This window comes from Hypomesus nipponensis, chromosome 11, assembly GCF_054491055.1.
Source record: "Hypomesus nipponensis isolate SF chromosome 11, ASM5449105v1, whole genome shotgun sequence".
NCBI lineage: Eukaryota > Metazoa > Chordata > Actinopteri > Osmeriformes > Osmeridae > Hypomesus > Hypomesus nipponensis.
In genome coordinates, this window is record NC_140371.1 from 8,249,473 (window position 1) to 8,270,772 (window position 21,300).

Consider the following 21,300-nt stretch of genomic DNA (forward strand, 5'->3'; position numbering starts at 1 on the left):
ACAACAAACACATTTTTGCAAATGCGGGTAGCACTGCTAGTGCTAAATAACTATTTAACTGGTCGGCTCCATGACGCCGAGTAATTAACTAGCTCCTGAGAATTCTCACCAAAAGAACAAAGGGGAACCTACCGAAAAGTAGCCTGAACTTTCCTTGACCTTTAGCTACAGCACTAATGCTGAAAGCTCGCTTTAACCTAAATAGTGTTTAAAAATTACGAAACGCAATATGTGGCCGGTGTTGATTCTGTGGCGCACTGCCACAAGTCTATGTGTGGGAAACACTGATATTCTATAAGATGGGGTCAACTATTTTCTAGTATGGGTTACAGTTTTTTCGATATATTGTTGAGGTTTTCACACTCCATTATTATTAGTATCTTTACTAAAATGGAAGCAGAGATACAGCCAATAGCTGCGGTGGGGGGGTGGGCTCACCAAGGCACTTGGGCAGGGCTCTGTCCCAGCGAGCATCTGCTAGGCAGGTAAGGAGTGACGAACCCAACAAATAGAAGCCAGCCTTGCAGTGGAATACCACAGAGCTCCCGAAGCTGAAGCTTTCTTGATGGCGCTGCGGCTGGCCAGACTGACGCACAGAGTTCTCCACAAAGCCCGGATCGGAGCAGTTTACCACTGTGAGATGAAAGAAGATAAATGCTTTAGAGGGAAGGAGAGGAGGAGGCAGGGAATGTGGAAAATGGGAATGGAAATCAATAGATGGGGAAGCTTGAGCTGCAGTGTCAAGCTGGAAATCCCCCACTGGAATTTTTCCTCTGTCTAACAATCCACCTCTCCCTCACATTCCCGCTTCATGTCTTTAGCGGTTAGGGAATCGGGCTAGTAATCAGAAGGACAAATGACACAAATGACGTTGTGTCCTTGGGCAAGGCACTTCACCCTACTTGCCTCGGGGGAATGTCCCTGTACTTACTGTAAGTCGCTCTGGATAAGAGTGTCTGCTAAATGACTGTATGAATGAATGTGAATGAAGAGGAACACACAGAAAACACAATGACACTGTAAAGAACTGGCTACAGGGCTGGTGTGAGACGTTAACATACTGCAGAGCGCAGAGTATGTGGCCATTCTGCAATGAATACAGTGCCGGTCCTGCTTGGCTCTTTCCCCCTATCCCTGCTCCCTGAATCCAAAATATGCATAGATATATGCAAGGGGGTGGGTGTAACCTGCTTCAGTCCAAAGTGATTTGATATCATGTCCCAGAGGAGGTGGAGACAAAGAGTCTAAAGCACAAGAGGCGAAACTGATGCTTTTTTGGTAACAGTCACTAGATGGCACTTCGGTAGCGCGTCACCATTGTGGAGTGAATATTCCAACGGGAGTTACTGGACAACAGCACAGATAGTTAGTACATACCTAGTTATAGCTAACAGATTTAAAATGTATTTTTTTGTGTTGACGTTAGCTAGGTAGCGTCGGCAGCAGTGTACCTAGCAAGCGTTAGCAGTATTTGTATTGGTTAAATGTACGTAGTTAAATATCAGCTATTATTCAACAGTAAAGGATCTTAAAGGATCCCTTGGTAAATCAGCCTCTGCCAGGTAGAAAGGGAAATTTTACAAAGAATTACAAGTTAAAACCAACATTTAGTGGCAAAATCCATTGTTATGTCTACAAAATTAATTTAGATGTAGTATAGGTTTAGCTGGCTTGCAAATACTGAGGATAACCTACCAAAGTTGAGTTAGCCAATGTCGATGCTTGCTAACGTTAGTTTGCGAGCTGTAGGCTATATAACATTTCACTGGGTCTTGCAGCGCTGCTTGATTTACTGAAATTATGATGAAATGTTATGTTGTACTAGCCATTTGCCTACTTTAGCAAGTCACAGTATTTCCCACCCCTGATTGTGTAACTGAGATGACACAGTAAATAATTCCTCTTTCAAGTAATAATCCCTGTTGAAGTGTTGAGCAGTAAATTAGCTGCACGATCTGTGATCTTGGGATGAAGCCACTTTTTGTGTTTTGTTAATGCAGAATTTGGTCAAATGAAATCGGTAAACTCAGACATCCCAACCTGCAGAAACTAATTTCAGGGAGGTTGTATGAATTCTATACCATTTGCGGGCATCAGGGAGCTGCTATTGAAATGCGGAACAATGTGGGGCAAGTATATTTTTCTTCCAGACTTGCCCTACCAAAAAATCCACTTGTTCCAGACAAGCCTTAAAGAGGCGATTGATTGCAAAAAGATTTTACCATGTCATAGTTAAATAACGACTTTGGTGGGTAAAATGAACATACAGTGAACCTCAAAGTCTGTTGACACCGCTTTCTTATGCAAATCTCAAAAGGAAAACATTTGGCTGTAAAACGCTAGCTTTTCAACAAAGCTACCGGACTGACGTCAGTCTGGGGACCACCTTTTTTGGCTCTGGTCTGTATCTCTGTCACGCCCCAAAATTTGCATCCAGACCAGCCCACTCACTGGTGTTCTTCCCCAGTCCGAGGTAGCATAGATCTCCAATGCTAGTTTAGCCGCGCTGCTCTTTGTAGGCTACTTCTAAGCAATTACAAAGAATAACGTTTTAAAGTATAACAACGATATTGAAAATGGACCACGGTCGTAAATGCTGTGTTCCAGGCTGTATAGGGAAGGCTAACACTCATAGTCTTCCCAAGGAGCCAAACATTCGACAGGCATGGGGGCTGTTTGCCTATGAGAATATCCCGGCAAAGTTCGACACTCAATTATTAATTTGCTCTGAACATTTCACCCAAGCCAGTTTTGACAACCTTGGACAATTTCAACCATTTCAAGTCTCCTGTATCTAGCATAGGTAGAATGCTAAATACGTTTCTAAACACATCAACATACTTTACTTAGGAAATTAATCTAGCTAGACTAGCTGTAGTCGGCATTAGAAGGGAAGCTTCCGAAAAAATAGCCAGAAAATTAATAGCAGTCTGGCCTATTGCTAACGCCTGTCTAGATTATCTATTTAAAAGAACTTGAGAAAGGCAGGTGCTAGGATACGTTAGCATTGCTAATAACTTAACGACAAAAGCATACTACAGCTTGCGGTTGTGATGAACGTAAGGTCGGAACTCATCTCTTTTCAGCAACAGCTTCATAGCAAATCCTGCTTTACATTGTCCCAGGTTTTCAAAACCGTCCTTGGTGAAATGGTTTGCGCGAATGTGTCGAAGGGTCGAACTGCAGAGGGATCTTCTACGCTACGGTATAGACAAACATCAGCCATGCCCGTCCAGTCAATGTTAGCTAGACTCTAGCTCATCTGCTTTTTATTAACGCTGATTTGCAAGGAATGCAAGAACAGCTAAATAGCGAAAACACCTACACTGTAGGCATGTAAACTGGTTTAGCTTGCTAACGCAAGAGCATAGGTAATATGTGTGATGATTTGATTTAGACTAGTTTATTGGCAATGGGGCTAACATTGTTTCATGTTCCTGGCTGTGTTTCATTCAAATAAATAACCCGTGTTATTATGTAAATCTACAACTTCACGATGCATGTTTGTCCAGATCTCTGTCAGGTTATTTTTCTGCAAGATATCTAGAGCTAGCTAACTGAAGCTGAGTTGAATCACAATATAGTTTGGTTGCTAGGCTGTAACGTTCCTTCCACCTAAGTTAATCGAGTTTGCTTCAACAACAGAAGTGGAAGCTACTATAGCTCGTCTCGTCATCTACCGCTTATCAGGGGGTCGGGTCGCGGGGGCAGCAACCTAAGCAGGGAGGCCCAGACTTCCTCTCCCCGGCCACTTCCACCAGCTCTTCCTGGGGCACCCTGAGGCGTTCCCAGGCCAGCCGAGAGACATAGTCCCTCCAGCATGTCTTGGGTCTTCCCCGGGGCCTCTTCCCAGTGGGACGTGCCCAGAACACCTCGCCAGGAGGCAACCTGATCAGATGCCCGAGCCACCTCAGCTGGCTGCTCTCGACGCGGAGGAGCAGCGGTTCTACTGTGAGCCCCTCCCAGATGACCGAGCTTCTCACCCTATCTCTAAGGGAGAGCCCGTACACCCTGCGGAGAAAGCTCATTTCGGCCGCTTGTATTTGCAATCTCGTTCTTTCGGTCTCTACCCATAGTTTGTGACCATAGGTGAAGGTAGGAACGTAGATCGACTGGTAAATAGAGAGCTTCGCCAAGTCCAACCCTCACCGGAAAAAAGTTTGACTTACTACCGGCAATGCGGACCAAACTCTGGCACCGGTCATACAGGGACCGGACAGCCCCAATCAGGGAATCCGGTACCCCGTACTCTCGGAGCACCCCCCACATGAGCCCCCGAGGGACGCGGTCGAACGCCTTTTCCAAATCCACATAACATGTGTAGACTGGTTGGGCGAACCACCATGTACCCTCCAGGATTCTGCGGAGGGTATAAAGCTGGTCCACTGTTCCACGGCCAGGACGAAAAAGACATTGCTCCTGCTGAATCTGCTGAATGATTGTCTGTAAAATTAACGGTGAAAAGGGATTTGATGATCACTAGTCTAGTGATTTCGTTATTCTGTGTTGTCATCATTCAGTTTTTTTTAACAAAGCAGCTGATATTGCCAAAAGCGACACCAAGCTAGTGGACTGCCGAGTCGCTTTCACTCCATAATGGCGGAAACGTAGCGCTGCTACTGGGCACTGGTGTTGCAATGGAGCGTTATATTGGCTTTCATTTCTTGTCAAATGAAGCATAGCGCAAGTTCAGTCAGGCAAGACCGACCGATCCCTGCACTCGGGCATACTCGATAATGTCCACTACTCACTCCTCCCGCTAAGAGCGCTCAACTTCCTCTGTTCCTATGTCGGGCTTTCATTTGGGTTCAGTTCGAGTTGCGCTCCCGTCTATCACTTAACGCTGTCATATGATCCCGTGCCTCTTTAAAGTCTCTCCTGATTGAATATAAGTTATTTGGTGGAGAGGTGCTAGGAGGAAATGTCAGTAGGGGCTATGTTGGGGGGAGACATGGTATGTCATCTTCTCCATGTCTTCTTCCTTTGCCTTCATAACACTTCTTAACCAGTACCATTAATTTTACATTGGCCCTGATTGCCTATGTTATCCTAACTCTATCCTGAGCTCAAAACTAAAATCAGAAACCACAGCTGCATCTTTTCAGCTGGACTAATAGACCTTGGGATATTACTTCCAATTAGACTGTCATGGCAATCTGAGCAGGAGACATGGCATGAACATGATAGATGGATAATGCCAACAGTCAACATACATTATAGATTTATTAACTACAGTAGTATGTACTGTACTTCATGAAATTCATGCTCCAAGATCCATTGAGACAGTTGTTATAGCTTTGGCCTGATCTAAATTGCTAGGGAGAGGCTGCTTGAATGCCAAAGTCAGCTGCGTTTGCACTAAGGTTTTTTTCTTGTAGCAGTGATATTCACTCTCGGGTGGTGCTGTTTCAGGTGAGTTAGCAAGTTTGTTGTGTTGCCGGTGTCGCCCAACTGGTTTCCAGACTAACTGGTTTCCCAGCTGTGCTTTCACCTATCAGTCTGCCTCTATCACCAGATTCGTCACAAATTCACAAACATATTAATGGCGATTTTCAAGTCGGATCTCATATTTGCTGCGGCGAATATGAAATTATAGCCATTGTGCGCAATACATTACATCCCTTCACGACAAAATAAATGGAGACAAAATAAAACATTTGCAGGCTCGCATGAAGTGGGATTCGATTGCATTAGAGCAAAAACACGTATTACACTGAAGTCCATTACTTTACCCTACGAGCCATTCTAGCTCATGTAAAGTTATTGAAACAGTTTAGTACTTATTAACCACCTTGGCCTTCAGGTAACATCTTGATTTGGCTTCTTCTGAAACAACTGTTTACCATAGACACTACCCGAATGTAGGCTACTAATCACGTATTTGGGGTTGTTTCGAGGCAATAGCCGTATTTACCACAACATCACAGCTCCTTCTGATACCACATATTAATAGTGTATACAAAGAACGTCGCTGCTAACCCAGACAATACGATCAAAATATGCGTAACCCTTGGAAAACACAACATGGGTCTATTTGATTCATTTGCAATTTCATGTATGGCTGTTTCTGCGCTATATCTTTTGAAATCAATTAATTTCATAATTTAATATTCTGATCAATTGTAGTGAGCACTAGGCTATATCACAGCCATTCACACCATAATAAATGGAAGCTAAGAAAATAAAAGATTCTCTAGCTCACATGAAGTGGGACTCACACGAGCAAAAACACATCCATCATTGTAGTCCGTTGCATTACAACGCAAGCTTCTGAAGCACATGGAAAATTGAGGAATTCAGTTACAAATGTGTTAACTACCTTGGCATTCATGCAACACTTTGTTTTGGTTGTTCTGAAAACAAACAAATGGTTACCGTAGACACTAACCGAATGTAGGCTACTCATCACAAATTGGGGGTTATCTCGAGGCAATAGCCATATTTACCACAATATCACAGCCTTGTGATAGGCCTACCACATATTGCAAGGTAATACTTAGATCGTCGCTGTTAACCCAGACTATACGATCAGCTTAAATGCGAACATTTTTCTTTGTTGGACCTGGTAAACCATGAATACATCGGAAGATGCGATTTGCACCAACAAGTTAGCACATAACTTGAACCATAATAGGGCCAGGTACAGTGCAATGTAGTCAGTACATACTGGGTGTTAAAACACACATCTAGGATAAGTCAACAAAGCAGGATCCTGGAATTTGATAGAATGTGAATATCGTTTTCTTTTTCTTTTCTTCACTGCAGTGAAATAATCGTCACTCAACGGTTCTAATGATTAACACAAAACAATCTCACCTGTCTTAAAGTGTGAAAAGGTTTTAAATCTTAAAGCTGAATATCTGGGCTAGAGCTTTCCTGGTTTACAACATTCAGATATGCGTATCTTCAACTATTTTCAGATTCCAATGTATGAGATTATTTGAAAGTTTACAGTCTGCACTTTATCAATCAAAACAGAGAAATTAATTGGCCGACAACCGCCCCTTTTCATTGGAGCCCCCTTTCCATTTTCAGTGTCACATATTTTCAAGGCATCTAGTGTGTGTGTTTGTGTACTGTTTTAAACATGTTGCAAATGTGTGTGTGTTGGTGTCTAGGGATTTTGAAACGTTTCTGCCTTACCCCAACATACAATTACAAAGCCTTTTTGATACTTCTTTTGCATATGGCCAAGCGTGATTGTGTATAAGAGCATGTGCTTTACCTATGCATGTTTGTGTTTCATTGTGTACCTCTGCAGACTGACAATGTGTTGCTCCACTGTCCGTTGATGCGGCACTGTGCCCTGGAAGCACCATAAAGCAGGAAGCCGCGAGCGCAGGTGAAGTTGACCACGTCGTTCAGATTGAATTCACTCCCGTTTGTCCGCCCGTTGGCAGGGTTTCCCGGGTGGCCACAGGTGATGGCTGTAGGGTGAAGGGGATTTACACAGTCTGCTACACAGTGTGTGTGTGTGTGTGAAGATGACTGTGTAAATCTGTACAGTAATAGACCTTTTCAACATCAAACAGTCAGACTGAGCAGACATGGACAAGGGAGAAGGCAGACTTACGGACGCAGACGGGGGCCTGTCCAGACCAGCGGTGGTCCTGTTGGCAGATACGCACTGATGTCCCAATGAGGCGGAAACCCAGATTGCACTGATAGACCACAGTGTCTCGGTAACTAGAGCCGTCCCCACTAATGTGTCCGTTGGTAATAGGGTCAGGGGAGTCACAGTGACCCGCTAGGAAGGAAGATGGTGGGAAACAATCATTAGAATCATAGTTACCTGCTGATGGAGAGATATTAGTGCTATGAAGTACCAAGATTATGTTGTTTAGTAAAGTTTCAGTTTCCAGTGAACTTTACCTAGACACTTTGTCTCAGTGCCGCTCCAAAGTCCATTCACACTACACTCCCGGACATGGGACCCTACTAAAGTGTATCCTGTGTTACACATGAAGATGGTGGTGGCACCATATGTAGTCAGTGTACCCAGCTTGGTGCCATAAGGAGGGGATGGCAGATCTCCGCACGAAATAACTAAAGGAAACACACACACACAAAGAATCAAAGTAAATAGGGCCAAAGATTATTTGTCACTAAATATGTGTGTCTACAATTTCACCTCAGAACCTGAAAATGGCTGTAGAGTCTGCATAGTATTCTTTATTCACTTGTACATCCTGTATTTTATGGACAAGGGTTCAAGCCCACTCAAAGCTTTATTTGTATGTAATCATAAGTAACTTACATTTACATTTAGTCATTTAGCAGACGCTCTTATCCAGAGCGACTTACAGTAAGTACAGGGACATTCCCCCGAGGCAGGTATGGTGAAGTGCCTTGCCCAAGGAAGGCACAAGGATACAACGTCATTTGGCACGGCCGGGAATCGAACTGGCAATCTTTAGATTACTAGCCTAGACACTTTGCCTGATTCCCTAACCGCTCAGCCACCTAACTGAACCTAACTGAATGTGTATCAATCGTCTTCCTCGACTATGACATCAACAATCCCTCTCTGACCCCTGAATACCTCATCACAAATGCACTTTATACCCTGCTCTGTGTGTTTGCGTGTATAGAGCCATAAAGTTGCAGAAATTATCTGTTTGGTTGCATTGTTACCAAGAAAGGTCGACAGATAGAATGATTACGTAGTCTAACATTGTGAACCACAACTGAAGTAAAACTGAAGCTGATGAAGTAAAATGTATCAGCTTCTAACCCCTATTCACTCTCTATTCCCACCAGACACCTCTGTGGCCCGTCATAGCTGCGACGCAACTGCTAGAGCTGATCGTGGCCTACGGCGTTATGGGGGGTGATTTAGTGCTAGGTAATGTTAACAAAGCTTGCAACCGTTTCTACGCCTAACAAAGCAGACAATCACGACCACCCCAACGTCGCTACGTCTGCCATTATGTGAATAGCTAGGTCAATAAGGAGGCAGCTAGCTATAGGCCTAACTACTAACCTCACCATTATGCCATGTTGGTATTATCATCTTGTGAGACCGGAAGTGAAGCCAGACCATTCAAGAGATTACCCATAGCGTTGGATTTACTGCTTCAAATCGATCTGAATTAAAGTCAAGTTTCTTAACATGTGTTGTCAATTTTGTCAATTCAAAGTTTCAACTAACCAAGAAGTTTACAGACCAATATCCCTTCAACACGGTACACAATACCCAAACTCAGATATTATAATCAATCATACACAAAACATACCCTTTTTTCTACGCAAATACCTAGTACTTAAGGGACTGTAAAAGGAACGGTTTCCAAATGTTGCTTTATCCCAGGGGGGGAGCGTATAATTGCACAAAAGTCATCCTAATTAGCATAAACATCAATATTTTCAAAAATGTTCAGTAAGGTGTTGGGAAAATTGAAGATGTAACACATTCATCCTGTATAAGAATGATTCTGTGTTCAGCACTCCTTGTGTGTAGAGAGGCCTACCCCCAAATCTGGACTTTGGGTAACACTAGGCATATGCAGTGGCGACTGGTCATTAGGGGCAGGTGGGGATGTGCCCCACCTGTTATCAACAGAAAGAACTGCAACAAAATTGTTATTTTTAATTTCTCAAACATTTTTATTTTCGTTTACTTCCAATAATTTACTATCTATGGATATAGCGTCTTCCTAAATTGTTTCGTTTCATTCGTGTGTGTTAAGATTTTATTTCATGTTCATTGGTCCCTGCCTTGTTGCTTCAGACTGCGTTCCGCCAATTCAAGTTAGCATAGGCTAATCGTGAAGGTGGGGCCAGAAAATGTCTAATATAGAGAGAACTGCCACTCTCGGGAAACTTCCGGGTTCTGAACTGGTTGAAGTTCCATGTGAGAGCGCTAACGAGCTAGTGCAGAATGAATGGAGGTCTATGGAGCGGTACCCCTCAAAATACACTTTTCTCAGGATATAATTTTTTGTCTAGTGATTTGAATTCTGAATTTGAAAGGGGAGGCAAAAAAATACACACTGCTGGCTGTTGGATTGTTTTAAAGTCGCCTTTCTGTTCTGTGATTGTCATTGACGTCATACACATCGTACAACCAGAGCTACTGCTTGACGGCAAGCTCTGGTCACTTACTTTTTTCTCTCAGGGCATCGACAACACAGCTGACAGGTTAGGCTCTCCCTGTCAATACACATGCTAGAAAGAGTTTTGGCTTGCTATGTTGTTGCTAATGTTGCTAATGCTCCGACATTCTGATTCCGCTTCGAATGCCATCAAGCGGGAGCTCTGGTCGTATCAGTCCTTCACTAACCAATCAGCATTCATTAGCAGAATGCTAGCGTGTTATGGGCAACAACGACTCACCATGTAAGAAATCAAAAGGACATAAGTACTCGTTCATTCAACTTTCGAACTATAATCCATGTTGAACATGCACAAACTACAATCAAATCTGAGATTCAACGACAATCAGGCGAAAGAGACAAATTTAGCCGTTTAGCTCCATAGACTCCCATTCAACATGCACTCGCTCGTGATCACCCCAAGTGGAACTCTGGTGGAACTGCAGCCAAATTCGGTACAATGGGGCTTAGTAGGGAGTGGCAAGGCTCTCCTTAAACAGGCTCTGGTGGGGCTAGCCCCTTTCTCACAATGCAATGTACATTGGACGTGGGAAAGGATTAATACGCATGCTCAGAATATAATGTATTGTAAAGTAGATCACACAAATTTGATGCTAGTGGGGCTGAGAGCCAGTTGCCCCACCACAGCGTAATTTTGTATTTCAGACCTGATTGGCTATCTGTCTTTCTGGCGCCAACATGAGTCAGCAAAAAGGAAAGCGTGGTGGGGCTAGCCCCTCTCTCACAATGCAATGTACATTGGAGGTGGGAAAGTATTAATACGCATGCTTAGAATGTAATGTAATGTGGATCACACAAATGGGGCTGAGAGACGGTTGCCCCAATACAGCGTCATTTTGTATTTCAGCCCTGATTGGCTGCTTGCCGCCAACATTAGTCGGCAAGAAGAGCGAGGAGATGTGGCTAGATTGTCTTAGCTAACTTGTTAGTTTCACAAACGCCAGATAACTTGATAAAATGAATAAAGTGGATTTCATACTTGAGCACTGGTTATATACCCTTATATACTCTATAAACCCTTAATTTGGAGGAGAAAGCTGAAGTAAAGCAGCTTAAGTGGTGCCCATCAGCCACGATATTGTCATCGCTCAAACTGCTGGTAAAAGTAACCGCAGGTTTAACGTGGAGTGGTTTTTGAAGAAAAAGAATCGGTTAGTCTAGTTAGCATACAAAAGAAGGCACCTTTCTCTTCAAGTGAGCTCACAGCCTTGGTGAGTGAAAGCATATTTTGTCATCCTGCCTTTGTGGCGCTGGTCCGTGCATTGGTCATATTATGGGGCTGGATTGATAGATAAAGATGGTGACGACGTGTCAGTGTGTCCATGCTTATCTGGTTGTTGTCATAGAATGGATCTGTATCCCTAAAAAGTTGAAGTAAATAGACTGTAGGTTTCGCTAAGAAATTGTGCCGGGAGATCCGGGAAACAGAATCAGTTACGGCCTGACCGACCAGAACTGAGATATTTGACATATATCTGAGTTTGTTGGTAGTTAAATACCTAACCAAATGGAAAGATTATTGCTGATTTCTGTGGGAATCCCATTGCAGTAAAACTGAGTTGGATGAAATACTCCGCTGTGAAGTCGTGAACTAAACTCAGAATGGATTCTGACCTGTAAATGTATATTGGTTGAATTTGATACATAATAACTGATTGTTATTGCTGATGAATTGGGAATTGTAATTTACACATGGTAAAGGCGTTTGACATGCCATTAGAGAGTGGAGTTCTACATTAGTGTGTTTATTGTTGCTGAGATGTGTTTGTTTTGATAGATCTGGGTCTGGTGGTAGACACGTGCCTTACAAACATGTGTTATTAAATCCTAGCCAAACGAACAGGTACGAGGCTTGGGCGACCAGGACTCAGATATATGTGTGAACAAAAGATAGGACTTTTCAGTGCACAATGCAGAATTTGAACTCTCGATTTTAGTTAAAGATAAATTACGTGCAATTATATCATCTACATTTGCTTAATTCAGATCCAGTTGTGAGATGGTGAAGACTAATCACAGGGGTCGCGTTTACTAACATATGGCGCCGGGGGTACCGGGAACAGCGTAGTAACCTATTTTGCTATGTTCTGTAGAAAGCCGTTGAGGTAAATGGGCCGTCCACAGTCGTTGTGAGAAGACTACAGGATTAAATGACTCCGTGCGCACGTTAAAGATTGTACTACATTAGTTATGAGGACTAATTGTATAGTTGTTAAAATACCGGTTTTATTGTGTGTATAGCATTTGTGTAATTGTTTTATGTGTTGTAAGAGGATAGAATTGTCCCTAGAAAGAAATTAGAAGTCAGATATGATTCTAGCAAATTTGCCAGTCCGCAGTTTGTTGAACAAAGTCTTTAACAAATTGCTAGGATAACTTTGGGATCTGGTAGGAAAAGATCCAGGCTGTGACTTTGTTAGCTAATGGCTAGGTGGAGAAAGTGCATTTTGCTCTGTCCTGAGACCGAGGAGAGTCCAGGAAGTTTTGCAACTATGGTAACGACATTTGTAGCTAACCAGCGACGTGCGGTCAAGGGAAGCAAGGGAGGCAGTGCCTCCCCTGTGTCGTCATCATGAAATGTAAAAAACGAATAATATAAAATAATAATATTGTCCACTGATCTGTGATAGAAATATAATTATTGTATGATTACAATGATTTTATAGCCAATATCGCTGAATTTGTGTATTTTCCTGTTCAAATACGGGCAAAGAAGCGGAAGGAGGCAGCGACTAGCTGTGCCTCCTCTCGGATTGCGCAATCCCACACAAAATGGGCTGAGCTGCAAATTCTTTTGCTCAATTTGAGCATGTGCAATTTCATCTCTCTGTATGTCACCAATGTAATGTTTGTACAAATTGTTATTAGGCTATATGTCCTCACATTTTATAGTCTTGGTCATGTATTTTACGTATTTGTACATCTAACATATTTGTCTTGCTGACTGTACAAAACGCAGCAGTGAAAAAGCAGGAGGGGAGGCAGCCAGTAGCTCTGCCTCACTGAAGGGGGCGTGTGTGAGCACACGGGTTTGTTCTGCTATTGTTCTTCTTCATGTATTACAGACAAATGCCCAGAGAATGTCTAATATAGAGAGAACTGCCACTCTCTGGAAACTTCCGGGTTCTGAACTGGTTGAAATTCCATGTGAGGGCGCTAACGAGCGAGTGCAGAATGAATGGAGGTCTATGGAGCGGTACCCCTCAAAATCCACTTTTCTCAGGATATAATTTTTTGTCCAGTAATTTGAATTCTGAATTCGAAAGGGGAGGCCAAAAAAATACACACTGCCGGGTTTTAGATTTTTTGAAAGTCGCCTTTCTGTTCTAAAAAGCTTTTGAAAATGTCATTGACGTCATACACATCGTACGACCAGAGCTACTGCTTGTCAATACACATGCTAGAAAGAGTTTTGGCTTGCTAATGTTGTTGCTAATGTTGCTTATGCTCTGACATTCTGATTCCGCTTCGGATGCCATCAAGCGGGAGCTCTGGTCGTATCAGTCCTTCACTAACCAATCAGCATTTATTAGCAGAATGCTAGCGTGTTATGGGCAACAACGACTCACCATGTAAGAAATCAAAAGGACATGAGTACTCGTTCATTCAACTTTCGACCTATAATCCATGTTGAACATGCACAAACAACAATCAAATCTGAGATTTTTCAACGACAATCAGGCGAAAGAGACAAATTTAGCCGTCTAGCTCCATAGACTCCCATTCAACATGCACTCGCTCGCGATCACCCCCAGTGGAATTCTGGTGGAACTGCAGCCAAATTCGGTACAATGGGGCTTAATAGGGAGTGGCAAGGCTCTCCTTAAACAAGCTCTGCAAATGCCATTGTATGGTTGTTGCTAGCTAAAAAAGTCAAATAGAAAAAGTGTACCCTATTGTTTATTTTTTTTGCCCTGACTGATTATAACATTATATATATATATAGTAAGTTTATAATCTTGCAATTTTATAATCTTGCATATATATAAGTTTAACATTTCTCAAAACTGGACTTTCAATCAAAACTGGAAGTGATAAATCATGGAAGATTGATGCCCGGAGCTAAAGGATTTGCTTCAAATGACGGGAAAGAAGATAACAAAATTATATAAAACCAGATAAGAAATGTTTTTAGTTATGGACTGTATATACTTTCATTTCTATTGAATGAGTATGAATTGTGGAATTGTGATGGCAAACTAGAACATGCATTTCCTGTTGAAAATGCGTTGGAATGCTGAAATCTGAATTTTTTTTTTCAAATGGCTGAAAATACAGAAATGAGAAAATACCCTCAAGCTGAAATTAATTTAACAAATGTATGACTTACACAAAAGAGCGAGTGTGGAAGCTGAACTGCATCATCTAACGAAGCTCAGTGCTTAAAAACTATGCGGGAGAATACGTTTGAACGTTGTGAAGCAATCGAAGAAATAGTTGAATTTCAAGAGGCAGTGTGGAAGCTGAACTGCATCAACAAAGCTATAAGAGCTTAAATTACCTACAATGCGGGAGAAGATGAAAGTTGAACTGTTAAACAGAAGAAGTTGGCTATCGTTGTAACAAGAATATTATAGTTTTAACAGCTAAAATTATAGTTGGGATAGTAATATCAGTAGCAGATGTATCCTATCATTGAGTGCGTTTACTCGGCTTTCTTAGTAGGATTCAACGTTTTGATTTAAAGGAAACATACAGCAGTAGTAGGGCTGATACAGGAAGACACGGCGACACTTTGTTGCAGAAGGATGATGGTGCACGTTTTGTCCGTGGACCATACAAGGATTAATAAAAAGAATCATGTAGACGTGTTTGAGTAATCACATTACTAATTACAAATGTAAACGTAGTAATTGTATTATTGGCATAATCTGACAATTGCTATCGGGTTTCTCATCATGGTCAAGTGAACGCACTCAGTGGCGTAGTTGAACAAAACAGTAGCGATGTTATGCTCGATACCGTGCTCACGAAGCGGTATCGACCTTTCAAAACAAATTGTACCGATACAAACGTGTCGAGCGTAGCTTCAAATGGCCAAAAACCACGTGATCAGAGTCGAAGTGTCGAAGTGACTTCCGAAGCATCGGACGTCACACGAGCAGCTGAGACAAACGGCGTTTATTTCTAGCGCTTACAAGACATCAGACATCACTAATATTCGTAGGTTATAAAGAGGAGACATAGGCCTATTTAAGGACACTACATTCAATGACAGAACCAGATATACAGGTAGATTGCCAGAGCTAGATAGACAGAGATAGATACAAATATGAGATAGTAGGTGTACATAAGCACATAGCCTACAACTTTCTCTAGTTTTACCAGCCTTCAAATGTGGCCATCCTATCGTATTCCGTGCCGCATGAAAGACTACACAATGGCTTAGAGGTAAATCATTTGCTTTACTTTTAGAAAAACAGTAGCCATCGATTACAACTCGTATTAAGGCCACAAACCCCGGAACCCAAACTTCCCAGGTCCCAGGTGATTGGCTGTCAGAACATCACGCCATATACTACATCCCCCCTCTTAGCTAAACAGAAGTACACAAACATATTCCATGTAGTATTCCGAACCTAAAGTAAACATCGAATGCGTTATGTAACAGAGTGACTGCCGATAAGTCATGAAACATACAGCTGACAACACCACCGCATTTTACTCAGCCAAGCTGCACTAAAGTATGTAATCCTGCAGACGAGCTGGCAGTTTCAAGCTTCTTCCTGCTCTGGTTGTCTGGCCTGTGCCAGTCTCTGTGTCAGGCCTTGGTCCTGGCTCACCATGTGTCCCATTCTGCCCTTGCTCACTCTCATGGTCGGAATCAGAGCGTGGGCCTGCGGTTTCATCATTGTCACTATGCACAGCAACTCTGTCAGGCCTGAGATGCCTGCGGTTTCTCCTGTATCTTGCACCTGTTGGTGTGATGATGTCATAGGATCTTGGCTCATCCCTGATTCCCTCTACTGTCGCTGGCTGCCATCCTGTTGTTGTCTTCATGCACACTCTCTCTCCCTCCATAAAGGGAAGAAGGGGCAATGCCGCCTTGTCATAGCTGTGCTTCTGGCGAAGCTGCTGCCTCCTGAGACTCCACTGGACATTCTCTGGTATCGCAGGAGCCAGGGCTGCCTTGCTGGCAGGGAGATCGGAACGAAGAACACGCCCCATCAGCAGTTGAGCCGGTGAGAATTTAAGTCCCGTGATCGGCGTGTTCCGGAAATGCAGGAGAGCCATGTGAGGGTCAATACCCGTCTGTGAAGTGGATTTCAACATGTTCTTCACTGACTGAATGGTCCTTTCAGCCAAGCCATTTGACTGTGGGTAGGCAGGGCTAGAATGCGTTATCTTGAAACCCCATTTCCTTGCGAATTGGGTGGTCTCAGCACTGGCAAAGGGTACATGGTCTGCAATCAGCTCAGTGGGTATACCATGCCTAGCAAAAACACCCTTGAACTTGGCTATCACAGTACCTGACGTCTTGTCTGACAACTTCAGAACCTCAGGATACTTGGAAAAGTAATCCACTATCAGTAAGAAGGAGCGTCCTTGAAATTCAAAAATGTCAGCCGCTATCTTCGTCCATGGTGTGTCAGGCACTGCGTGAGGAAGGAGGGGCTCCTTCTGGTTGTCAGGCAGCTTCTCCTGGCATGAGGGGCATGATTCAACCATCATTCTGACATCCTCTGTGAGGCCAGGCCAATACATCACAGCTCTGGCGTGCGCCAGGGAGCGCTGGATGCCCTGGTGTGCAGTGTGCAGCCGCCTCAGCATCTCAGCCCTGAGGCCTCTGGGGATTATCATGCGGAGGTTGACCATTAGCAAGCAATCCGCAATGTAGATGTCATTCTTAGCATGCCAATATGGCTGTGCCGCTAGTGGAAGGCACTTCTTCCTGTCTGGCCACCCTCGCTCCTGAAGACTCACCAACGTCTGCATCTCGCAGTCTGTCTCTGTTGCTGCTCTCAGTTGCTCCATGACAGACCCATCAAGAGGAGTCATTGCACTGATGTCATATACAACCCTTTCGTCCCCCATCTCACAGTCTTCTTGCCTGGCATGTGGTGGGACAGCTCTGGAGAGCGCGTCAGCCACCGCCATGTCCTTGCCAGGGGTGTAGGTGACGTGAATGTCATACTTTTGTGTCTGGAGTAGCATTCTCTGGAGGCGGGCGGGTGCTTTGCCGATGAGCTTGGTAACTATGGCTTCCAAGGGCTTGTGATCAGACTGGACCTTGACCGAGACGCCATAGACATATTGGTGAAATTTTTTCAGTGCAAACACTATAGCCAGGAGTTCTTTCTCAATCTGAGCGTAGTTCTGCTCAGCTGTAGAGAGGGATCTGGACGCAAAAGCAATAGGACGCTTACCCTGCATTAGTACTGCACCCAGGCCGTCTTTGGACGAGTCGGCTTGTATCTCAACTTCCTCTCGTGGGTTAAAAAACTTAAGCATCGACGCGTTGGAGATGGCTGCTTTCAGTCTGTCTAGTGCCGCTTGGTGCTCTGGTTGCCATTGCCACATCATGTCTTTTCTGAGCAGCATTCTGAGCAGAGCAGTCAGAGTGGCCTCGTGCGGGATATACTGGGCAAGGTATCGTGTCATGCCCAACAACCTCTGTAGACCCTTTTTGTCTCCAGGTGGAGGCATTGCCGTGATCGCTTCCACTTTGGCGTTATCCGGTCTGACTCCCTCCATGCTGATGATGTGCCCCATGTATTTCACTTCACTCACCATGTACTGGATTTTGTCAGCATTGAATTTCACATTCAGCTTGACCGCTCTGTCCATCACCTGTTGTAAGATGTCATCATGTTCTTCCTTTGTGGCTGCTGCTATTATCATGTCATCTGCAATAATGTGGACTCCTTCAATGTCACCAAAACTTTCCGTATTAGTTTGCTGGAACACCTCACTTGCACTTTTAATGCCAAACGGCAGGCGCGTAAACTGGTACCGCCCCCAGGGGGTGTTGAACGTGCACAGGTCAGCTGACTCCTCATCGAGTTTTATTTGCCAATACCCATCCTTTTCATCAAGAATTGTAAATACGGTCTTTCCTGCCAGCTGGCATTGAACATCCTCGGGTGTGGGTATGGAGTAGTGTTGGCGAAGCACTGCTTTGTTGAGGTCCCTCGGGTCCAAACACACCCGTAGGGTACCATTTTTTTTTTCAGTTATAACGAGGCTGCTCACCCATGGTGTTGGCTTTGTTACCTTGCGACACACCCCTCTCTGTTCTTGAATGGCCAGTGTGTCTTTGAGCCTATCCAGCACAGCGAATGGGATCTTCCTGCACCCATGGACAACAGGGGGCACCTTTGGATCGACATGGATGTGGTGTATGCCTGGAAATTCACCCAGTCCCTGGAACACGCCGGGATAGCGCTGGAGCAGCTCCTCTTTGGTCTGAGGTGGAGTTCGCCGTGTTAATGTCTCTACTTTTCTGACGAGATCAAGTCTCACACAAGCATCTCTGCCAAGCAGAGGCGTGTCAGATGTGTCAGTCACATAGAAGTGTAGGAGGGCCTGCTTGTGTTGGGAGTTCACATGCAACGTGAGTATACCCTTGGGTTTGATGCGGGTGCCGCCATAGGCTACAAGCACAGTGTTGGTCTTCTTCATTGTATGTTGCTTGGGCATTGCATTTGCTATTGATTGTGGCAGCACGTTGGCTTCAGCCCCTGTGTCAAGCTTGAAGTTGACCGTTCGCCCACCAACTCGGAGCGCTGTGCGCCACCCAGTGTCTTTGGATCGAGCATGTGCTTGTGTGACAGCACCAATGAACAATGCATCCACACCCATGCTTTCTGTATCGATGGGTGCAACATCAGGTGCAGATCGGCACACAGCTGCAAAATGGTTCCTCTTGCCGCATTTTCTACATTCCACATTGAACGCGGGACAGTTCCTGGGCTTGTGCATTCTTCCACATCTGTCGCATGTCTTCTCCCGCTGTGCACTGCTCGGACTCGCGCGCGATCTCGATGTCTGGCGTTGCCACCCATGTTTCTCTACTGCAAGCACCTCTTGCTCTGTGCTACCACCAGCCGCCATGACTTTGGCCTGAGCTTGTGTAACTTCCTTGGCGCGGCATATGTCGACGGCTTTAGTTAGAGATAAGTCTGAGATAGTTAACAGTTTCTCCCTGAGACGAGCATCCGAAACACTGAACACTATTTTGTCCCTGAGCATCAAATCCACAGTCTCTTTGAACTCACACGTGCGTGCCCTCTGTCTCAATTCCGTGACAAACTTGTCAATACCAGTATGTTCATGCCACTGATGTGCCCAGAATTGGTGCCTTTCAAAAACAGTGTTCTTACGTGGCGCACAGTAGTTCTCAAAGGCTTTCATTACCTCCTCCATTGTTTTGTTGTCGGCATCTTCAAAGGTGATTTCCAGCGTGTTGTAGATCTCCAACGCATCCTCACCAATGCAGTGTAGCAGCACGGCTATTTTCCGACCTTCTGCTTTATCAATAAGTCCACTAGCCAAGAGATAGAGGCGAAATCTTTGCTCCCACTTACGCCAATTTTCCGCAAGGTTTCCCGTCAGGGGCAACGGTGACGCGGGGTGAATGATTGCATCGTTAACACAGTCTGTCCGCGTACTCAGTGCAGCGTTAGTGCGTGCTAGCAACGATGGTTGTAGACTAGCTGTCCAAGCAGGCTATCCACAGGCAATTCAGGTCAACCTCACACCGGGCGAAAATGGTCAGCGGTTCGCTACTTCTGACACCATATTGTATTCCGTGCTGCATGAAAGACTACACAATGGCTTAGAGGTAAATCATTTGCTTTACTTTTAGAAAAACAGTAGCCATCGATTACAACTCGTATTAAGGCCACAAACCCCGGAACCCAAACTTCCCAGGTCCCACGTGATTGGCTGCCAGAACATCACGCTATATACTACACATCCCTTTCCCGGTTGCAAAAGCATGTTCCAAAACCTTACCCGCTAGCTTACATTATCATCTAGTAATATATTCTTTTAGAATATACTTCTACTAAAGGGTGAGGGGATGCGATCTCACTACATTTGAGTGAGGAGTTGCGCTCTTACCACGAAGCCATACACAGTTGAGGAATATGTGTAATTAATGTTATAAGAACCCCCAAAATAAATATCATTAAAGTAAAGTTGCCTAGCAAAGACGTTACGTTGTTTATAATACAACAAGATATACGATAACATATTTTTGACACTTGCAAATCGAAACATTTGTCACATAACCTTAATTTATCAAATCGTCAATGACGATTATGAGACTGACGTTTCGAGGACTTGACGTCACTTGAGTCCTTCCATCGCTCGATACAGTCGCCATACCATAAACTGACCAGCAGATGTCCCTATGGAGAAGATGTATCGAACGCTTCGAAAAAGCGATACTTATTCGAGACAATTGTGTTAAATAGCTCGTTGCTTCGAAAAGCTTCGTTTCCCTCATCACTACAAAACAGTAGCATTAGCATAGTAGTTAGCAAAAGAGATATTAGCAGCATCTTCAGAATTAGTAGTTGTAGTGTGGAATAAGATATAGCAGTATCAATAGTGGTAGTAGTTGTGTTGTGGTGCTTTTGGTCTTTTAATGAGACGAGTTGACTGAATCGCTTGTCTTGTGTCTCCACTAATCAGCTAATACCAATCACCTGTGTAAGAGACAGGCGCTTGTTTGTGTGGTTGCCACGGTAATGGTGCAGCTATGGCTGCTAATGCGCTGAGGGCAGAGAATACCAGAAATTTAGCAAGAATCCACACCTCAAACAAGTTAACGTAGACGCAAAACTATACGTCTAATCCAAAAAATAAGGATATTTTCCGAGACCCAAGACTCTGCCAAAACCAGAGATGTCCTTTTTATATCTGTGCGTTCAGAAATACGACTATAACGGCAGTTTATAAATCTTGTTATTTTTTGTTTTCTGTGACGAATTTGTCACCACATTTGTATTGGACTCTATGGGGCGAGAGTTGGACTTTGTCTCGCTTTCGTGGGGCTCTGAACAAATGTGTAAGTCTTTTAGATTCCACAGACAACTGTCTACAACCAGCACAAAATTAGCTATCTATTGATCCAAAAACGAAGCATGAAGAGCAAAAATTGTGGCAATGGTGGCAAACTAGAAATATGTTTTCAACGACACCCGAAGCTTTCCTCCGCTCTAAGCGATTCAGTCTG

The 21,300-nt window shown here is 43.9% G+C and overlaps 1 protein-coding gene across 1 annotated transcript in view; it reads right to left on the reverse strand.

The window, feature by feature from the left end:
* The window catches only part of csmd1b (CUB and Sushi multiple domains 1b), a 390,765-nt gene that overhangs the window by 48,918 nt on the left and 320,547 nt on the right, over positions 1–21,300 (reverse strand). Inside the window, exons 41-44 of the mRNA XM_084709424.1 lie at positions 7,873–8,046; positions 7,574–7,747; positions 7,254–7,427; positions 439–633 (exon numbers count right to left, since the gene is read on the reverse strand). Of these exons, the coding sequence (XP_084565550.1) occupies positions 439–633; positions 7,254–7,427; positions 7,574–7,747; positions 7,873–8,046 (717 nt within the window). The remainder of the gene's footprint in view (positions 1–438; positions 634–7,253; positions 7,428–7,573; positions 7,748–7,872; positions 8,047–21,300) is intronic.